The sequence below is a fragment of the Chrysemys picta genome, chromosome 3, assembly GCF_011386835.1.
Source record: "Chrysemys picta bellii isolate R12L10 chromosome 3, ASM1138683v2, whole genome shotgun sequence".
Lineage (NCBI taxonomy): Eukaryota > Metazoa > Chordata > Testudines > Emydidae > Chrysemys > Chrysemys picta.
In genome coordinates, this window is record NC_088793.1 from 125,244,768 (window position 1) to 125,264,371 (window position 19,604).

At 42.6% G+C, this 19,604-nt stretch overlaps 1 protein-coding gene across 23 annotated transcripts in view; it reads right to left on the bottom strand.

Annotated features, from left to right (window-relative positions):
- LOC101945432 (uncharacterized) overlaps positions 1–19,604 on the bottom strand; it is a 102,790-nt gene that overhangs the window by 39,491 nt on the left and 43,695 nt on the right. For all 23 annotated transcript variants that reach the window (XR_010600148.1, XR_010600147.1, XM_065590431.1 and 20 more), the window contains 3 exons: positions 12,688–12,774; positions 10,094–10,232; positions 5,096–5,196 (listed from right to left, as the gene is read on the bottom strand). Coding sequence is in view for 21 of the 23 variants with exons in the window: in XM_065590431.1 (XP_065446503.1) it covers positions 5,096–5,196; positions 10,094–10,232; positions 12,688–12,774 (327 nt within the window). In the remaining 2 variants the exon portion in view is untranslated. The remainder of the gene's footprint in view (positions 1–5,095; positions 5,197–10,093; positions 10,233–12,687; positions 12,775–19,604) is intronic.

Genomic DNA, 19,604 nt, shown 5'->3' on the forward strand with positions numbered 1-19,604 from the left:
CAGATTATAGTAGACAACATCCAGTAGTGGAGCAGAGCAAGAGGGAAACATGAACATTGCCTACAAATTAGATTCTTGGCAATGGCATAAACTGGCTTTGGTCAGGTGACCCTGTTTAAGAAAATCTGACTACATACTGCAATATAAGGCCTGATACACTGTTCCACATGTATGTAGGACTCCTAGGGAAGCCCCTGACTGCAAACTGATAGCAGGCTGAGGCTCTTGAGGGTTTAAAGATTTTATAGATTAACACATATATGCAATAATAACTGTACAGGAAACTTCCCCTCCAACCTGAATCAAAATGTCATTATTCCATTTCTTTATGTATTATTAACCATATATAGAGAACAACTCTAGGCGAGGTTGTGAAAAGCCTTTGGCTGCAATGCTACTAGTACACTAAACATACCCAGCTCAACCTCTCTTTCTTAGCAGACGCAGCCAATACTCTCACCTAGATGTGACCATGTCAGAGAAATGTATATGAATTAAAAACAGCTGACTGACTCAATCCAGATAAGAGATGATACACAAAGAGAGGAGACCTCTGAGGAGCTGGGTGGGACACTGTCCTCATCCTCCACTTTCCAGTCACCAAGGTAACGCTGAAGTCCTGAGGTTCTCTTGGACTCAACATTGCTCCTGGATACTCAAATAGCAAGAATGAAGAGAAATGCCTTCTTTCAAATTCAGCTAATCAGAAGTGTGTGCTCATTCCTCTCAAAGCTCCAGCCATTGATCCAGACTTTTGTCACTTCCAGGTTCGATGCAGCACATCCTACCCTGGACTAATTATTGAGGGTCACATGGGAAACCTCCACTGGGGCAACACAGAGGAACCCACCTTTTAATAAAAAAATAGCACATCACACTGTGCTCCAATAACTTCCCCATTACATTTCAGATCCACTTCAAGGTCCTGGCCCTACAGTTGCCTTAGACCCTTACGTAAGACCCAGCCCATGATCTCCATTCCTGACACAATGAGACAGCTCTAATTTATGACGACAAAAGCTGAAAGATCCCATGCTGAACTTTTGCAAGCAAGGGGCAGTGCAACTCTTTACCATTAGAGAGGATGACAAGCTCAAACCTGACCAGTTTTAGAGCACAAATGTAAGAACCAACATTTTGTCCTCTCAGAAACAATGAGGACAAAGATGCAAAGTATTAACTAACAATGGCTGAATTAGAGAGTGGTGGACACTTTATGGACACAACTACTGCAATTGTTAATTTTGTAACTCGTATCTAGATACCATGATGAGTGCATTAGAAATGCAAAGATAAGGAAAAGAAGATATTCTGATATCTACAGGTATCAAAATCTGACCTCACTTTGACAATATAACAACTCTGAATACAGAGAATAAAAGCTATAATCAAATGTAACAGTATCAAATGCCTCTGCTTCATGCCATAGTTTTCACAGAAAAAGATTTTTAAGGTAAAATGAATTTAAAAAACCCAACATGTTAACTAGAGTTAATTGAAAATTTTTCATCAAAACATTTTTTCGATGAAAGAAGTGGATTTTTAACTATACCAAAGTTTTTGTGAGAACATTCATTTCCCCCCTTTTCCTTCTTGCCACTAGAAGTAGAAAAATGGGTGGGGAGAGGAAAAAGTGGAAAGAAAGGTGGGGGGGGGAGAAGGGGGAGATGAAGAGAAAAATAAAATAAAAACCTTGACATTTTTGTTGCAAAGTGGCCTTAGCAGACCAGGGATTACAGCCACAAGTGCTTAAGTAAACTCTTCAGAGGGATTCCTTGTTTTTCCCCCCGTCTTTTGTTTATAGGATAACATGCTACTCCAGGTTTGCCTGATTTCTTGCTAGCAATTGGCCACCCTGTCATTCACTAGTCTGGTCATACCCCTATCACTCACTGCTCATCAGTGCTGGACCAAGGAATCTGTGTGGGACAAAAAAAGTACTCTGAGTACTGACTGGGTGTGTGTGTGTTGCTGCCTTTTAGTGGCTGGCCCAAGGACAGGATATCGGCACTCCTAGTTTCTGGAGTGGAAGGACGAGGCTCTAGCCTGAGCTCCCCAGATGTGTATGTATTTAGTAACTCGGTCTTCAGCACAAGGATTCATTACAACTGGACTGATTCTAGAGGGTTCAAATTTTGTATCCTATCAGGAGCTCATTGCAGGATTGGGGCCTAGCATATAAATGAAAATGAATCTGATGACTACAGTCTAGCCCAGTGGTAGGCAACATGCGGCCCGTCAAAGTAATCCGCTGGCGGGCCGCGAGACAGTTTGTTTACATTGACCGTCGGTAGGCACCGCTGCCCGCAGCTCCCAGTGGCCTCGGTTCACCATTCCCAGCCACTGGGAGCTGCGGGCGGCCGTGCCTGCAGACGGTCAATGTAAACCACTGGGCTAGCCCCTGGTAGGCATCTAGACTTACAGTAAAACACCTCTACTCAGTTTGGCATAATTGGTGAGCCCTACTCATGAGAGGCTCCAGACTGGAATAGCAGGGGTGTTGCAGGTCAGGACTGAGGGGCCTCAGAGGAATGCTGCAGAAAAGCTTGCACAGTAGCTGCTTGTGGTCTGGAAGTTTGAGTACAGGAGTGGGTGCCAGGAACTCCCAAGTTCTAATCTCAGCGCTGACAGTAATTCCCTCTAGGACTCCGTTATTTAACTTTCTCTATCTGTAAAACTACGAATACACCTCTTCCCCCAGAATATTGTCAAGATTCATTCATGACTGTAAAGTGGTGTGACGATTAAAAGCACCATGTAAACACATTGTGTTCTTAGAACTTTCAAACTAAACATAAAAATAAGTAGGAACAACCTTGACTTTGGTATTCTATATACAACTATTCTTGTCCTGGAAGTTGTTAGTTTGGTAAAATTATCAGATATGTTAGGCAGAAAAATCCATATGCAACTGTGCCCCTAGTTCATACATGCAATTAAGTCATATGCACAAATGAGGTAACTCCATTAACAAAGGATCAATTGGGCACAGTTGTGCACAATTTAAGTAATGGCATGTGCACACAACCAAACATCTAAATTGTCTGAAGACCTGCCCTAGACTGCAACATTTAATTTGGCATAAAAAGATGGAGATTGATGAAAAAAATTACTCTTACTACACACAATGTAAACAAACTTAAGGTGTCCAGTATATGAAATGTCTTTTGGACAGAACTGACTTCATTAAATTAAAAAACAGACAGATGTAACCACTAAATCCATAATCAGAAGACTGTTTTTGACTTCTCTCCAGAGCATGTAGTACCCTGGAAAAGAATGCAAACTGCAAATTAAACCTTCAGTTACGTTCAACAACCTGACAGACTGGCCCAAGAAATACTGCTATGTCTAGCAGATTGGAAGAGTGATGTGTTCATTGCACAGAGGTGTGAAGGACCCAGCCCACCCCAGCTCATCTCACAGGGCACAGCTGGTGAACTGTACACAAAGGGGGAAGCAAGTGGGAGGGGGAAGAAGGGGTCTGAGGTAAATTAGGAAACATCTTTGCCTTCCATCATCCCCTCCCACCCTTTCCTTCCATGCAGTTTTGGTTGCCACATCACCAGAAAAGGTTTTTCCACCAAAGCAGCATTCTGGGAAGTGTTGGATCAATTTGCGAAAAAAGTATAACAGGATCCAGGAGCATGAGTGAGCTTTCTCAGTGACGTTGGGTGTGCAACACTCGCTCACCCTTAAAAACAGTCACTGCAACACAAGACCATCAGAAAGCTTTCATTTGTGCTGAAGATATCATTATGACTAATATTAAACAATTAGACATGTACATCATAAGCAAAACACAGTGGTCTCTGGGGCTGCAGCCAACTGGCATACAGGATACACTGCGCAATAGCAGGTGGGAAGGGAAAATGTTGTACTGACATTTTTAAATCAGCTTCTCCCCTCAGAAAATGCTTCTTCCAAGCACCTGCCCTCCTCCTCCATGTATAGACCCTCAGACTCCCCCATCTGTTCCATTCTCCATAGACACTGTGCGTGAAAGGCAGAAGACATCGAATATAGACAGGGAGGTGATCCTCCCAGCTGTAGGGTCACCACATTTTTACACAGTGCTTTTTGTTGTTGTTGTTTAAAAGCAACTTTCAGAACTTTAAGTAAGCATTGTTAATTAATTCTTCCAAAACCCTATATGATATGTTGTCATTCCCATTTTACAGGCACAGTCAGGGCAGGTCTTCACTACGGGGGGGGGGTTGATTTAAGATAGGCAAATTCAGCTATGCTATTCGTGTAGCTGAATTCAACGTATCGCAGCCGACTTACCCCGCTGTAGGGATGGCGGCAAAATCAACCTCTGCGGCTTCCCATCGACGGCGCTTACTCCCACCTCCGCTGGTGGAGTAAGAGGGTCGATTCGGGGATCGACCGTTGCGTCCCGACGAGATGCGATAAATCGATCCCCGAGAGGTCGATTTCTACCCACCGATTCAGGCGGGTAGTGTAGACCTAGCCTCAGTGAGACAATAGTAACTTCACTCTCAAACAACCATAAAATGAAACGACAATCCCAAGCCAGTCTTCTGCTGGCAGGGAAGGAAGAGTGAGATCCATTCCTTCTTATTCTTTGCTTTTGGGAAGTGCTCCAGGACTGACACTATGGCGATGGGCACAAATATAAGAAACTGGAAGGACAGAGAGTGGGACAGATTCTCAAATACAGTCTGCCCCCTTTGTGCTACTCGGTATCTTCCTGGGAGGGGGACCCTCAACGGATGTAAAGCCAGTGAAGCCAATGTTTCAGCCAGCCCCATTCCCCCCCAACCCAGGCGCAGGGTGCATACTACAGAAGGAGCTGAGAAGGGGCAGAGAAGAAAGCTCCTAAGGAAACATATGCCAGTGGCCTAAGTTGAGCAGCCTCCTAGAGCAGCTCCCACCAGGACCATTGCTGGTGCAGACTGGGCCACGGAATCTTGGAATCAGTTATGGTTGCCTCCCAGCAGCTTCCCCTGCCACTCTTACACCCAATGGACTTTAGACACAGGGAGCATCAGTCCTAGACAGAGCAAGAACTAGGTCATTAAAGTAGCATTATTTGAAAGCACAAGTTTCTTAATACAAAACTGTTACTTACCGTTTTCAGCTGCCCACATCGGTTGTTCAGAAGGACATTTGCTGACTGTGCTGCACCGGTTCTCACAACAGGATGTGAAGGAAAAGACTTAGCTGCAACCACTGGAAAGTAACATCAAAATCTCAGTAACAATGTCATGAGCTGAGTGAAATCTTGTTCTGGGTTGAGTTAAAACCTCATTGAAATAGATAGGTGTAAACTCACGCTTCAATTAACATGACTATACGGAAAAGCCCCCACCTAAGACAAAAAGAGTATCAGGGAGCTTTTGCTGAGTATTCTTTTGGGTAGTGGTATATATATCTGTGTGGAAAGCCAGAACAGACAAAAACAAAAACTGGGAATGACAGAGAGAGGGAGCGAGCGAACAGCTGAAAGCCTGGTGGTTGTCCTTGGAAAAAAACATGGGGACAGGTTTTTGGGTCAAGTGTGCAGGATGAAATGAGTGGGTTCTTAGAGCTATGAGTAAAAGAAACTGTTTCCTGTTATCTGAGTCATTCAGAGACACAGAACTTTGTACAGTCTTTGTAGATAAACAAAACTGCATCAAAGAAATACCCAAATATCACCAATTTCTTTCCCTAACTGAAACAGCCTGCTAGACCTCGAATTTTTGACTAGCCACTCTGGTCAACAGGGATAACAGTAATAACAATTTCTTCCTGTGTTATAAATAATGTTGCCTCTCAACTAAAATGTGATTTTTTTAATTGTATTAACTCAATATAATTTATCTTCCTATTTGCTCGAGTCTTGAGGATTCACTCTTTCCACTTTTACTTCAAGAACTTGCAACTCCAATTCTAGCCTCAAAGCATGTTTATGGCAAACATTTTCTCCCAGAGTAAAGGGTCAAATCACCCCCTTCTACGGAAAAACTCACCAAAGGGAACAAAATCCCCATAAAATAGCAAAATTGCTATTTTGACACACTGAAAACCAAGCTGGGTGTCCTCTGTGAAAGGGGAGTGGAAGAAAAGAGAAACCAGCAGCCACATGGACGAGGCAAGGGCTGGGGTTTGACCTTGGAATCATAGAATCAGACTTTAAGGTCAGAAGGGACCATTATGATCATCTAGTCTGACCTCCTGCACAACACAGGCCACAGAATCTCACCCATCCACTCCTGTGTCTGAGCTATTGAAGTCCTCAAATCGTTTAAAGACTTCAAGGTGCAGAGAATCCTCCAGCAAGTGACCCTTGCCCCCTGCCGCAGAGGAAGGTGAAAAACCCCCAGGGCCTCTGCCAATCTGCCCTGGAGAAAAATTCCTTCCCGATCCCATATATGGTGATCAGCTAAACCCTGAGCATGTGGGCAAGACTCACCAGCCAGACACCCAGGAAAGAATTCTCTGTAGTAACTCAGATCCCACCCCATCTAACATCCTATCACAGGCCATTGACTATTAGCGGTAAATATGCCCAAAGATCAATTAATTTCCAAAATCAGGCTATCCCATCATACCATCCCTTCCATAAACTTATCAAGCTTAGTCTTGAAGCCAGATATGTCTTTTGTCCCCACTGCTCCCCTTGGAAGGCTGTTCCAGAACTTCACTTCTCTGATGGTTAGAAACCTTCATCTAATTTCAAGTCTAAACTTCCTGATGGCCAGTTTATATCCATTTGTTCTTGTGTCCACATTGGTATTAAGCTTAAATAATTCCTCTCCCTCCCTGGTATTTATCCATCTGATATATTTATAGAGAGCAATCATATCTCCCCTCAGCCTTCTTTTGGTTAGGCTAAACAAGCCAAGCTCTTTGAGTCTCCTTTCACAAGACAGGTTTTCCATTCCTTGGATTATCCAAGTAGCCCTTCTCTGTACCTGTTCCAGTTTGAATTCATCCTTCTTAAACATGGGAGACCAGAACTGCACACAGTATTCCAGATGAGGTCTCACCAGTGCCTTGTATAATGGTACTAACACCTCCTTATCTCTACTGGAAATACCTCGCCTGATGCATCCCAAGACCGCATTGGCTTTTTTCACAGCCATATCACACTGGCAGCTCATAGTCATCCTGTGATCAGCCAATACTCCGAGGTCCTTCTCCTCCTCTGTTACTTCCAACTGATGCATCCCCAGCTTATAACAAAAATTCTTGTTATTAATCCCTAAATGCATGACCTTGCACTTTTCACTATTAAATTTCATCCTATTACTATTACTCTGGTTTACAAGGTTTACAAGCATGCACCACCCAAAATTCCACAGGAAATCCTGGCTCCAACCTCATGCAGCACATGGCCTGCTGCATGTTCTCCTGGGGACACCTTAAAAATGGCAGCATGGTTAGTTCAGTGGCTGTATGATCATTGATCCCCTGGTTTGTGGCTGCATAGTATTGCCCATCCCTCCCCACTAGAGGGTCCTAACAATGCTGCAAGGTCAGTTCTATTGGGTTGTCCATTTACAAGTGAGGGTTTCACCGGGGAGCAGCCATGTAGAACATTTTGCTTACCTTTGTGAGACAAACTAACATCTTCCCTATGGATTAATACCATGAAAACCCACGACATTTATTCTTTTCAGACTAAAAAATATTCTACTTATTTTAAAGAAAGATGTGCTATAGTCTTAGTCTCTAACACTCAAACAAACTGTAGCAGTGAGGCACGTGGCCCAGGCAAACCCTGCTCCAATTTAAATAGCCACATATTAGTGACAAATTAAAACTTTTGTTAGAAAATATATAAGATTATAAAACACAAATGATTAAATATAACACAACCATATCAGTTCATGTGTGTGTAAAAATGATATTATATCCATGAATAGCAAAAGAAAAAAAATGTATGAACTGACAATTGCCCATGGTAAAAAATACAGTCGGGGGTTAATGGTCAAGGAAATAACTTTTCAATATTTACTTTTTCTTTTCACTCTCCTTGGGCAATAGAATTAGACTTCAGATTCACTTATAATTCTAATCAGTTTCTCTTTCTTTCAGTTTCAAGAGGTTTTAATATGTAAAATAAAAACCAAACGTATGTCAGAGTCTTGTAGATGTACGCACACAAACATAAAACACATCAGTATATGTAAAATGTTATATAATATAGATGCTTTCTTGTTCTCACAAACACCACAAATCTGTTGCATCTTGGTTCATGGCAACTGCAGGAGAATATTTAAATAAAACTTTTAAAATGAAATTTAAGACATATTCAAGAGTATTTTTATTTACATTGGACTCATTTTCAATGTCCATTGCACATCTGCACCCCAAGTTTGCATGCACAATCATAAAGATTGATAGTCATTTGCCTAGGTTATGTTCATATTTGTGTGTGCTCAATTATGCACTGGACTTTTGAAAATCAGGGCCACTGGGTTTTGCAAAGCTTTTTAAAAATGTAATCTATTTACTATAGATTTTATATATAAGCAGAATACAAAAATGTACCTGAATATACAAAACTTAAATCTAAACTGAATAACGTTACTGCATTCCCTCAATTGTGTTTAGATGCTAAAAAAAATTAAGGGGGAAGAAACAGTTGGTTCTCAAGCATAAATTGCCCTGTTGGGTTCTCTGCTGTAGTTTTGTTTTCTGTGAAAATGGGATTAAATAAAGGGAAAATGTATTTATATTGTGCTTGATTCAATGCCCACTGCAGTCTATAGGGGCCTTTCCACTAACTTCAATGGGCTTTGGATCCGATATATTATGATTATGATGATGCTCATGAGTCAGATTCTCAAAGATTAAGTAAGAAAATGGTTTGTGACAGGGATAAAAGTGATTCAAGTATAGAGTTTTCATACTCTTTGGTACCAGACTTTTAGACTGGACACAGATAAATAGTAAATGTAATAAATAACTTATTTTTATTATAGTAGCACTCAGAGGTCCCAAAAAATCAGAGCCCCATTGTGCCACAAAGAAAGATACATTCCAGATTCTCTGGTGGCATAGACTGATGAAGCTCCCTTGAAATCAATGCATCTACACTGACTTACATCAGCTGATGATATCTCTCTCTCTCGGAGGTTGAATCCTACAAACAGATGTGTGTGTAACTTTATTCATGGGAGCAGTCTCGTTTAGTTCAGTGGTACTACTGACATGAATAAATTTACCCATGTGCATGTTTGCAGGATCGAGGCCCGAATTAAGACATGATGCGACAAATGGGTGCAAAACAAATGGAGGGAGTGGAGGAGGAAGGGCAAGGGTAACAATGAGAGAAACACATGGTTATATAGACTACCTATGAGCACAACTTGGTTGCAGTGTTGTTATAGTCGTGTTGGTCCCAGGATATTAGAGAGACAAGGTTGGTGAATATCTTTTATTGGACCAACTTCTGTTAGCGAGAGAGATGAGCTTTCGAGCTACACTGAGCTCTTCTTCAGGTGTGGGAAAAGTCACAGTTGGCAACAGGTTTCAATTATATTTTTAAAGGATAGAATTGTACAAATGATATTAATGATCGCAATAATCTTATGTTGACTAATTATTTCCTCATTTTCCTCCTTCAAATGATTATGAGTGCAATACAATATTAAAATTAGTGTTAATCCTAAAACCAGCTTTTTCAAATACGTCTTAGGCTGTTTAGGGATTCCATTTGCAAAATAACATTAAGACTTACATCTATACACACTAGCTTTAGTGTTTCTTGTTCCTTACGATTACTAAAACCATGTTTCTTTATTAATTTTTTTGCCTCTATTTTAAATTTAATTTCTTTTTCCTTTTCTTCTTTCTAAATCCAAGATTTCTGTTATTTTATAAACACGAGAAAAAAAGTGATATATAGTATTGATTTGAAGGGGTAAAATTTCACAACTTAGCCAGATTCTCAGCCGGAATAAATCAGCATTGTTCCATTGACTTCAATGGAGCTATATTGGTTTACACCAATTGTGAATTGGGTCTCTTGTTTTGAGGTCTTGTTATAGATATTAAATTTTAAAATCAGATTAAAAATAAAAAAAGTAAGCTCTTAAAAGTATTCAGAAGAGACAAAGTGTGTAAGAAACCCAACTTTTAAATTTTATATCCTGAAGTTTTTCTTTAAGCCGTGAACCGTGAGTGCCCTCTAGGATCAGTGTCCAAAAGACTTCATAATCTTGCTGGTTCTTTAAGATTCCACGTCTAGTTAACTCATTCTGCAATCCTATCACCTTTAAAAAAAAAAAAAAGAGAGGAAAAAAAATACAGAACTTACTATTCTGAATTCTTATGTGCAACAAAGCCAAATATAAAATTATCAAATAATGGGCCAACTCCTGTATTGGTTGATGCAGTGCATATGAGCAGAGAAGCCTTCTGATATGTCCTTTACATTGGAGAAGCTGCTAGTGTGGGCAGAATTTCTCAGTGATCCACTGGGATATAAAACTACAGTGGGACAGATCTTACTGCTTCACTAAGGAAGGCCAAAGCCCACTTCCTCCCCCCCCCCATTCCCCCCCCCCCCCCCATCATAGCATATGTGCTAGCTCAGAGGTTTTCAACCTGTGGGGTCCTCAGACTATGTCTAAGATTTCTAAAGGGGTCTGACCTCCATTTGAAATTTTTTAAGAGGTCTGCAAATGAAAAATGGTTGAAAACCTCTGCGCTAGCTAATGGTGATGAGGTCTAGACATAATAAAAAAAAATAAAATGGACTATGTCCCCCTGGGGTTGTGGTGACTGGGCCGCCACTTTAGGTAAGAATACATTCCATCAGAGAAGCATACACTATACAGGTATCCTGCCTGGCTACTTGTACAGGGGAAGCGGTTCTCTAGATCTTCTTTCCCCACTGGTACCCCATCACTGTAGAACATGGGGTTAAACCCTGGAACTTTAAATCTAAATCCTGTTCATTTAATACTGGAGAAACTTCCTGGAAATCACACCAATTTAAAGATTCATTGTCCAATAAAGATTCTCTCCAAACGGCACAGTAAGCATGTGATGATGCCATGAAGATACTTCAACTGTAAAGTGTAGGCACATTTGTATTTTATGTCATTATAAGCAGTATGCCAGTGACAAATGTATGAAATGAAGTTGAAATAGACTAAAGTGGAGCTCCTGGAATTTAATTTATTTTCTCTCTCTGGGACTTATAAAAAACCTCCTCAGGAGCCCACAAGCTATGCTACTGTTCGCACCCTAATTCAGCTCTTCTCAGTCCAGTTCAAACAATCACTTTCTGTTTAAAAATAGATGTCAGTATTAAGGTCTAGAGGTGTGGATGGATGGCTTCAGTTGCTTTCCCCCCAAGCAGAGGGCATAAAACTGAAATTTGCATATGCCTAAAATAAATGATTAAAATGACCAAAATTAAAATCACAGGACGTCAATTTCTTCAAGTATCAGGGGGTAGCCGTGTTAGTCTGTATCCACAAAAACAAGGAGTCTGGTGGCACCTTAAAGACGAATAGATTTATTTGGGCATAAGCTTTTGTCGGTAAAAAAAAACACTTCTTCAATCATTCAATCTCAACAGAAAATACTCTTTGCATTTTCACATGTAGCTTCATTTTATTTTCCTCAGTCAGTTAGTTAGCAAAAGAGCTACACTAAACCAATTTGTCATCCATTCTGGCTGTCACATGGGAAAGCACTGGCCACAAATAAATCAAGGATCACAAGGACAAAATGCATAACATTACATGGAAATCTAACCCCCTTCGAATCAATTTGCTCTGTATCACAGAACATTGACACCTTGACAGAAATAAACAAAACGTTAAGAAATCTAAAGTATCACCACTGCATAGATGGCTTCCAAACTTAATTTTATCACGAAGAAATTGATCCAATCCCCTGTGGCTATACATTGTTTCCCCATATAAAAATATATATATACACATTTACTAAAGTGAAAAATCTGCATTTAAGAAAGAACTTCTAGATATGCAGATTAAGGGTCGGTTCCTAAAGAGAGGCATAGATAAGACGCATTTTCTCAAGGGTCTGTGAGTTGCTGTTTAGGGTCCATTTGTAATTCAAAAAAGAAAAAAAAATCATTGTAGGAAGAGCAGATGACTCGGGAGAATGAGATTGGGAGCTTCTCACTAGTTCTAATTCTACCCAAGTCAACAGTGACTAAAATCAGTTATTCTTCAACTGCTGTTCTGTGGCCTATTTTAAATTAGTAGTTTCAATCCTTTTCCTAGTGCATAAGTGTCCATGTTACAGCTGGCACTATCCAGCACTCTTATGGGTGGTCTCAACTGGGAGGCCAAGGACTGAATGGGAATGAGGTTTGAAACATTTTGTCTTCTGCTGATCAAGAGTGAAGGTATATTTGTGCACAGTGTGGGAAAGCCCAAATTGCTGCAATCTTTACCTGCTCTGTAGATAATCAGAGGTTTTCAGTGTGCAAGGCTTTTAGCCTGGCACCTTTCAGAAGCATTAAACTCAATAATAAATTGAGATTTATGGGTGATGGTGGAAATTTTAGGCAAACGGTTTTTTTTAAAAAGAGACAATATTATGCACTCATTTAATATTTCCAAACGGAGGTTTATAGTAGACAATTGCTCCAAATCCTTAAAAAAAAAAAAAAACCACAATATTTATAACATTTGCTAAAACAATTCAGAAGCGATATTAAGAGCAAACAGAACTCTTGCAGCATACCAGGTAATTACTGGACTGTGGAATAGACTTGAGGTACTTAGCATCGTGAGACAATTTGCAGTAGGGCACTTGATGTCCAGGGATACACTTAAAAGAAAGAAAGTTTTGGTCAGTATTTTTTTTCCAGTAGCTGGGAAACAAAGCACAAAACAAATGACAAGTAAACACTCAGCCACAGGAAGCCATTAACAACAGTGGGCACCAATTAGGGCCCAGCAGGTATTCCTAACACCGCCTGGTGCTCTAGCTCCGCCTCAAATGCTTTGACATAACACTCACAAACTTAGGCTTAGGAAACAACAGGCTGTTTCATTTACTCAGCAATTTGTAGCCACATATTCCTGCTTATAGGCCCATAAACCTGTTTGTAGTCGTCTTCTGTTTCCCTTCAAGTTTGTGTCATTAGAAACTGCAATTACTGTCGACCCAAAGGAGAATACTTTCAAGGAAATAAAATAAAATGAAGATACTGTGATCCCCTCTTTCTTTCTCTTGTCTCCTATTTCCATCCTCTCTTCTGCTAAGGAATGTAAAATGCAATGGCTGATTTAAGGAAAATCTATTCATGAAGAATATTTTTGCTAGTTTCCTCTTCTCAGCACATGGACTTTTTTTTTTTTTTTTAAACAAAGGCAGAATTTTCAAAAAGCATAACTTTTTTTTATATATATAAAGGGGAAGAAAATGATTATTCTCAAAATTAAGCCATGGCCTTAAGTAATTACAAAGTATTTGCACAAAAAAAACAAAATACACCTTTCCCCCCCCAAATCACAACCAAAAAAACCCCCAACCAAACAAATAGTAAAGTAAATGCAATTCTATAGCATCTTCCATCCAAGAAACTCCAAAGAACCATCCAATCCCTTGAAAAACATTTATGAATTAAGCTTCACACAATGCCCCTGTGATAGAGGCAAATAAGACTACCAAAAATACAAGATGTAATCAATTTTTACTCTTGGGTCACAAGTCTTCAAAATAAGACCTCATCTTCACTGCTTAAAAAAAAAAAAAAAGGGATGTATTTTTTTTTTTTAACCTCAGAATAACTAATGTGTGAGAGTTATCCTGAGGCGAGAAGACTGAGGCAAAAACACTGTGAAGACTATGGTAAAACTAAAGTTCCTAAAGTAAAGTAATCTCATGGAGGTAACCCCTGGAGGGAGTATAGCATTGTGTACTTTGCCTCATTTACCTCATGGTAAAACTAAAGTGCCTGGTCTTCAGTGTGTTTTCACAGGATAGCTCATGTGCACTACCCTGTTTCCCCGAAAATAAGACAGTGTCTTATATTAATTTTTGCTCCCAAAGATGCGCTAGGTCTTATTTTCAGGGGATGTCTTATTTTTCAGAAATGAAAAATGCCTTATTATCGGTGGATGCCTTATTATCGGGGAGGTCTTATTATCGGGGGGATGCCTTATATTACAACGAGAGGCAAAACTGTAAGTAGGCCTTATTTTCGGAGGATGTCTTATTTTCGGGGAAACAGGGTAGTAACCCAAGGTTAAAAACAAACCCGCACCCAGACCTTTTTTTTAAACAGGAAAGACAAGACCTAAGAGAGACTGGTAATTCCCAAAGCTATTGTGTCTGATTCTGTCCTCAGTTGTGCCAAGAATCAAGAGGAACTCCCTGGGAATTACACTATTGCAAAACCAGTGATAAATCAGAATCCAACTGAGTTTTGAGGACTCTTCCTAGCACGCATCATGGTATATTCTGACCCTGTGAAGTGGGTGAAACAACCTACTGACGCCACTTAGTTGCCCGTTTTCTTTTTCACCACTCATTGACAGTAAAAGTTAATCAAAACATCATCATCAGTTAGTCACAATTTCTTGATGCTTTCTTCGTATCTTAGTTAATTCATCTCGACTTTATTAACAGCCCTCCCCTCCCCCAGAAGGAACATAAGCAGAATAAAGAGGTGACTATAGTCTGAAATAATTTTGACAAGTTTGCAGATGACACTAAACTGGGCGGAGTGGTAGATATGCTGGAGAGTAGGGATAGGATACAGAGGGACCTAGACAAATTAGAGGATTGGGCCAAAAGAAATCTGATGAGGTTCAACAGGGACAAATGCAGAATCCTGCACTTAGGACGGAAGAATCCCATGCACTGTTACAGACTAGGGACCGAATGGCTAGGAAGCAGTTCTGCAGAAAAGGACCTAGGGGTTACAGTGGACGAGAAGCTGGATATGAGTCAACAATGTGCCCTTGTTGCCAAGAAGGCTAACGGCATTTTGGGCTGTATAAGTAGGGGCATTGACAGCAGATCGAGGGACGTGATCATTCCCCTCTATTCAACATTGGTGAGGCCTCATCTAGAGTACTATGTCCAGTTTTAGGCCCCACACTACAAGAAGGATGTGGAAAAATTGGAAAGAGTCCAGCGGAGGGCAACAAAAATGATTAGGGGGCTGGAGCACATGACTTATGAGGAGAGGCTGAGGGAACTGGGATTGTTTAGTCTGCAGAAGAGAAGAATGAGGAGGGATTTGATAGCTGCTTTCAGCTACCTGAAAGGGGGTTCCAAAGAGGATGGATCTAGACTGTTCTCAGTGGTAGCAGATGACAGAACAAGGAGTAATGGTCTCAAGTTGCAGTGGGGGCGGTTTAGGTTGGATATTAGGAAACACTATTTCACTAGGAGGGTGGTGAAGCACTGGAATGGGTTACCTAGGGCGGTGGTGGAATCTCCTTCCTTGGAGGTTTTTAAGGTCAGGCTTGACAAAGCCCTGGCTGGGATGATTTAGTTGGGAATTGGTCCTGCTTTGAGCAGGGGGGTTGGACTAGATGACCTCTTGAGGTCCCTTCCAACCCTGATATTCTATGATTCTATGAACTCCGCAACTCATTCAGATCCTATGATGCCTTAGGATATGATTCCGTCTTTGTCTTTAGTTTCCTGCATTTCCCCCATGCCTTTTTTTCAGGAAATCAAATCTGCAATAATCAGCAGATTAGCAAGTCAGCTTCCAACACAGCCTCACATTAAACCACCTGTCCAAGTTACTTGTGGCATTTCTGGCCAGCTACTCACTTCAGGGAGCCCGTTGCCAGTTTTTATGAAAGTTTGCAATTCTAGCCTCTCAGAGCTCTATAGGTACAGTCCCCCTACCTGATAGCTGCAGGAACCAAAAAGCCCCAGTAAAATGTGACTAGCAGCAGCAGTGGGGATAGGGTGACCAGACGTCCCAATTTTATCGGGACAGTCCCGATTTTAGGGGACTTGTCCCGCGTCCCGACCTTACATCGGTCGGGACACACTTTGTCCTGATATCGGGGGGACCACGGCAAGCTGGCACTGCTCACCTCTTCTTCCGGGCCCTGGGGCAGTGCAGCTGAGATCCGGCCGGCCGGCAGGCGCCTACAGCGTGCTGCAGCCCCACTCCCCAGGCATGCACAGAGGCAGGGGCGGGGCTTGTAGGCGCTGGCAGCGAGCCCCCCCACCCCTACCCCCCCTCAACCTGACCCGTGCACGAGCTACGTGGACAGGAGCCAGAGGGACGTTCCCTCCTCCCCCCCACTGCCAGCCCTGCGAACATGGCTGCAGCACGGCCGCACTTCTCCCTCCTGCTCCTCGCCCTAGTTGCCCTGCTCCTGTCCGCACAGTGGCCCCTCTGCTTGGCCGCCAAGCACCTGGACCGGTGCTTTGCCGAGTGCAAGCGCTGCACCGACCCAGAGTGCAGCAGTAAGTGGGTGCAGGGCGCTGGGGTCCCCCGAAGGGACTTGCCTGCTGGATCCTGAGGCTAGCACTGTGGTGGGGGGGGGGATTGTGCCAGGCAGGCTCTGGGAGAGAGGATGGGGGGGGGGGTCCGATGCTGCTCTGGGTAACCCGTGCGGGGTGGGGTGATGATGCTGCAGGGACGGGAGACTCATGGGGAGGCCGGGGTGGAGGCAGTGCTCTGGGGGCCGGCCCTCGGGCAGGGCCATGGGGCCGCACTTGTGGGCACCGCGATCCGGCCGCGAACCAGACGCTTCTCCGTCCCTTTAAAGGGCCAGTAGCCCGGCGTCCCGTGGGTGGGTTCTCCCACGCGTGCTGGTCCAGCCCCAGTGCGGGGTGTGAGGGGAGGCCTGTGTTTGGCCATTGGCTCCCCACCCCCCGTTTGCAGCGTTGGTACGTTCCGAGCAGAGCGGGAGGGGACCAGTGGCAGTTGGCCGAGAGCGGGCGGAGGAAGTGGGCTGGGGGACGTGGCCTGAGCACACCCTATGGCACTGGGTGGAGTCCAGGCGCGCATGGGGGAGAGGCTTGTTGTTTTTGCTCTGCCTCCCCCCCCCCCCCCCCCCCCCCCGCATCCTGATATTTCACTTCTGTCATCTGCTCACAAGTGGGGACAAGTCTGCAACCGACCTTCAAGCTTTCTTGTAAAATGGATTTGGAAAGAACATCTAGATGCCTTGGACCTTACGGTGCACATCCTGGAACTAGTGTAAATAGATACATGGTGTACAGATGCTCTTCAAACTTCCCACCACTGGGCCGCCCTAGAAGGATAATCACTCAATACCTCAGAATCCCAGTTCGTGCTGATGGCTCACTGTGTCAGATGACTACTTGATGGAACGCAGCTGGCAGGCTTCCCAGCACTGATGTAATGTAACAGGGCCCATGCATTGTTGAGGTGCTACTTCGCTGCATGCTGGGCATTAGTGAGGTGTTTACACCACTGCACTGCAGGTTAGCACCTTAGGGAGGCCTTGCTGCCACAGGTGCAAAGGGAATCAGCGGAAGAAACATGGACACTAAATTGTCAGAGCCTCAATGGTGTACCAAGCAGACCTCAGCTCTTTTGCCTCCCTGTGCACCTAAGCTCAGAGCCGGGAGAGTCTTTGCAGGGGCCAAGGCTCTTAGTGAATAAGAGTTCCTCCCAGCACATCAGGGAGCTGCACTGAGGAGCCTTTGCAGTGCCAAAACTGACACATGGAAGCAGAGGAATTCTGTAGCTGGAGTTTGAGTTACTGACCCCCTCCAGGCATTGAAATAGTACTGTCACTTGGAAACACAGGCAGATGCTTTGCAGGTGGGGAAACTGAGGCCCGGAGAAATTGAAGTAATTTGTCCACAGTCAGAGAGAACTCCTATGGCAGGGCAAGAAATAGAACCCAGAGCTCTTGGTACCTGGCTCTGTACCTAACCACAAGCACAATCATCCTCCCTTACTTTTTATCCACCAGGGGCAAAGCTATAGTATAGTGAAGGGGTAGGCAACCTGTGACACACATGCCAAAGGCGGCACGCAAGCGGATTTTCAGTGGCACTCACACTGCCTGGGTCCTGGCCAGGACTGGGGGGCTCTGCATTTTAATTTAATTTTAAATGAAGCTTCTTAAGCATTTTAAAAACCTTATTTATTTTCCATACAACAATAGTTTAGTTATATATTATAGACTTATAGAAAGAGCCCTTCTAAAAATGTTAAAATATATTACTGGCACGCAAAACCTTAAATTAGGATGAATAAATGAAGACTCAGCACAGCACTTCTGAAAGGTTGCCGACCCCTAGGGTGACCAGATAGCAAATATGAAAAATGGGGATGGGGTAATAGATGCCTATGTAAGACAAAGCTCCAAATATTGGGACTGTCCCTATAAAAATTGGGACATCTGGTTACCCTACTATAGTAGGGCATTATGCAAGCGTGTTTTCCTTCTTAAGACTACTTATTCCTCTTCTGGTTGGCTTAAATAGGCCCCATGTAAAACCCTTTGATGTACATTTTACTAACTACAGAGAAATCTAGCAGCAAGAAAAAAAAAGAGTCTCATTGCCTGCATGCTTCCTTGTTGTGGCACAAAGATTTCAGCTCTGTCTTGATATTCTCAAAAAGGATTTTTGGGTTGCACCATAGAACGACAACTGGGGATGCAGTCTTACTTCACCGCACAGGGATTTAGGTACACAACTCCTGTTAACATAGTTTATGTGCGAGCACGTGTGTACGTACGCACATAGAACTCATAGGACTGGAAGGGACCTCTAAACATCATCTAGTCTAGCCCCCTGCATTGAGGCAGGATTAAATACATTATAATAATTATAGCTGTTTGGTGCAGGATACACCAAACCTCTAAAGGTGCCCGCAGCATGCCAGGTTACTGCAAATTGGAGGCGAGAACTGTTCTAGTTGCTGAAAAACACCTACATCTTGTAGGCACTACAGTAACCACTCGCACACCTGGTTCAGTGAAATGATATTTTAGTAGGGCTGGGAGGAAAGGGAATGACTGCAGCTACCCTCGATATAGAGTCTTAAACAATTAAACTTCAAGTGAGCAATAAGGGTTCCTGTTTGGGTTCCTGGGGCAGCTAAGTCAAGAATCAGGGCTCTTCTCTAGTCCAGTCTCTATCCCACCAAATAGGACCTTGCAGTTTTCCAGGCCAGGCTTAGTTAGCATCTCATTATGGCCCCAGTGCATCATCACACACTACCTAGACCTCCACTGATGGGGATTCCACAACTTCCTTATGTAACATATCCCAGTACTTAACTGTCCTTATAGTTAGAAAGTATTTCCTAATATTTAATCTAATCTAAACTTCCCTTGCTGCAAATTAAGACAATAACTTCTCGTCCTACAGGTTAGATCTTTTATGCAGTGAAAGACACTTTTGAAAATCCCAACCTATATACTTTATATAAAAGTAGCATACTATAAAGAATTAAATGCACACACACACACGAGATATTTTCTTTATATTCATGAAGGAATTCAAAATTTAAAGTCCTCACTGAAGAGATATGTACAGTCTCAACTATATCATCCATTCATTATACCTTTGTTTGACTCCTATTAACAGCTACAATTTTTTCTTCTAACCCCTCGTTTGTTTGCTACCTCATTTCATCTGACATTACACTATCAATTTACTATATTACACAGATGATTTTTCTCTTTAGT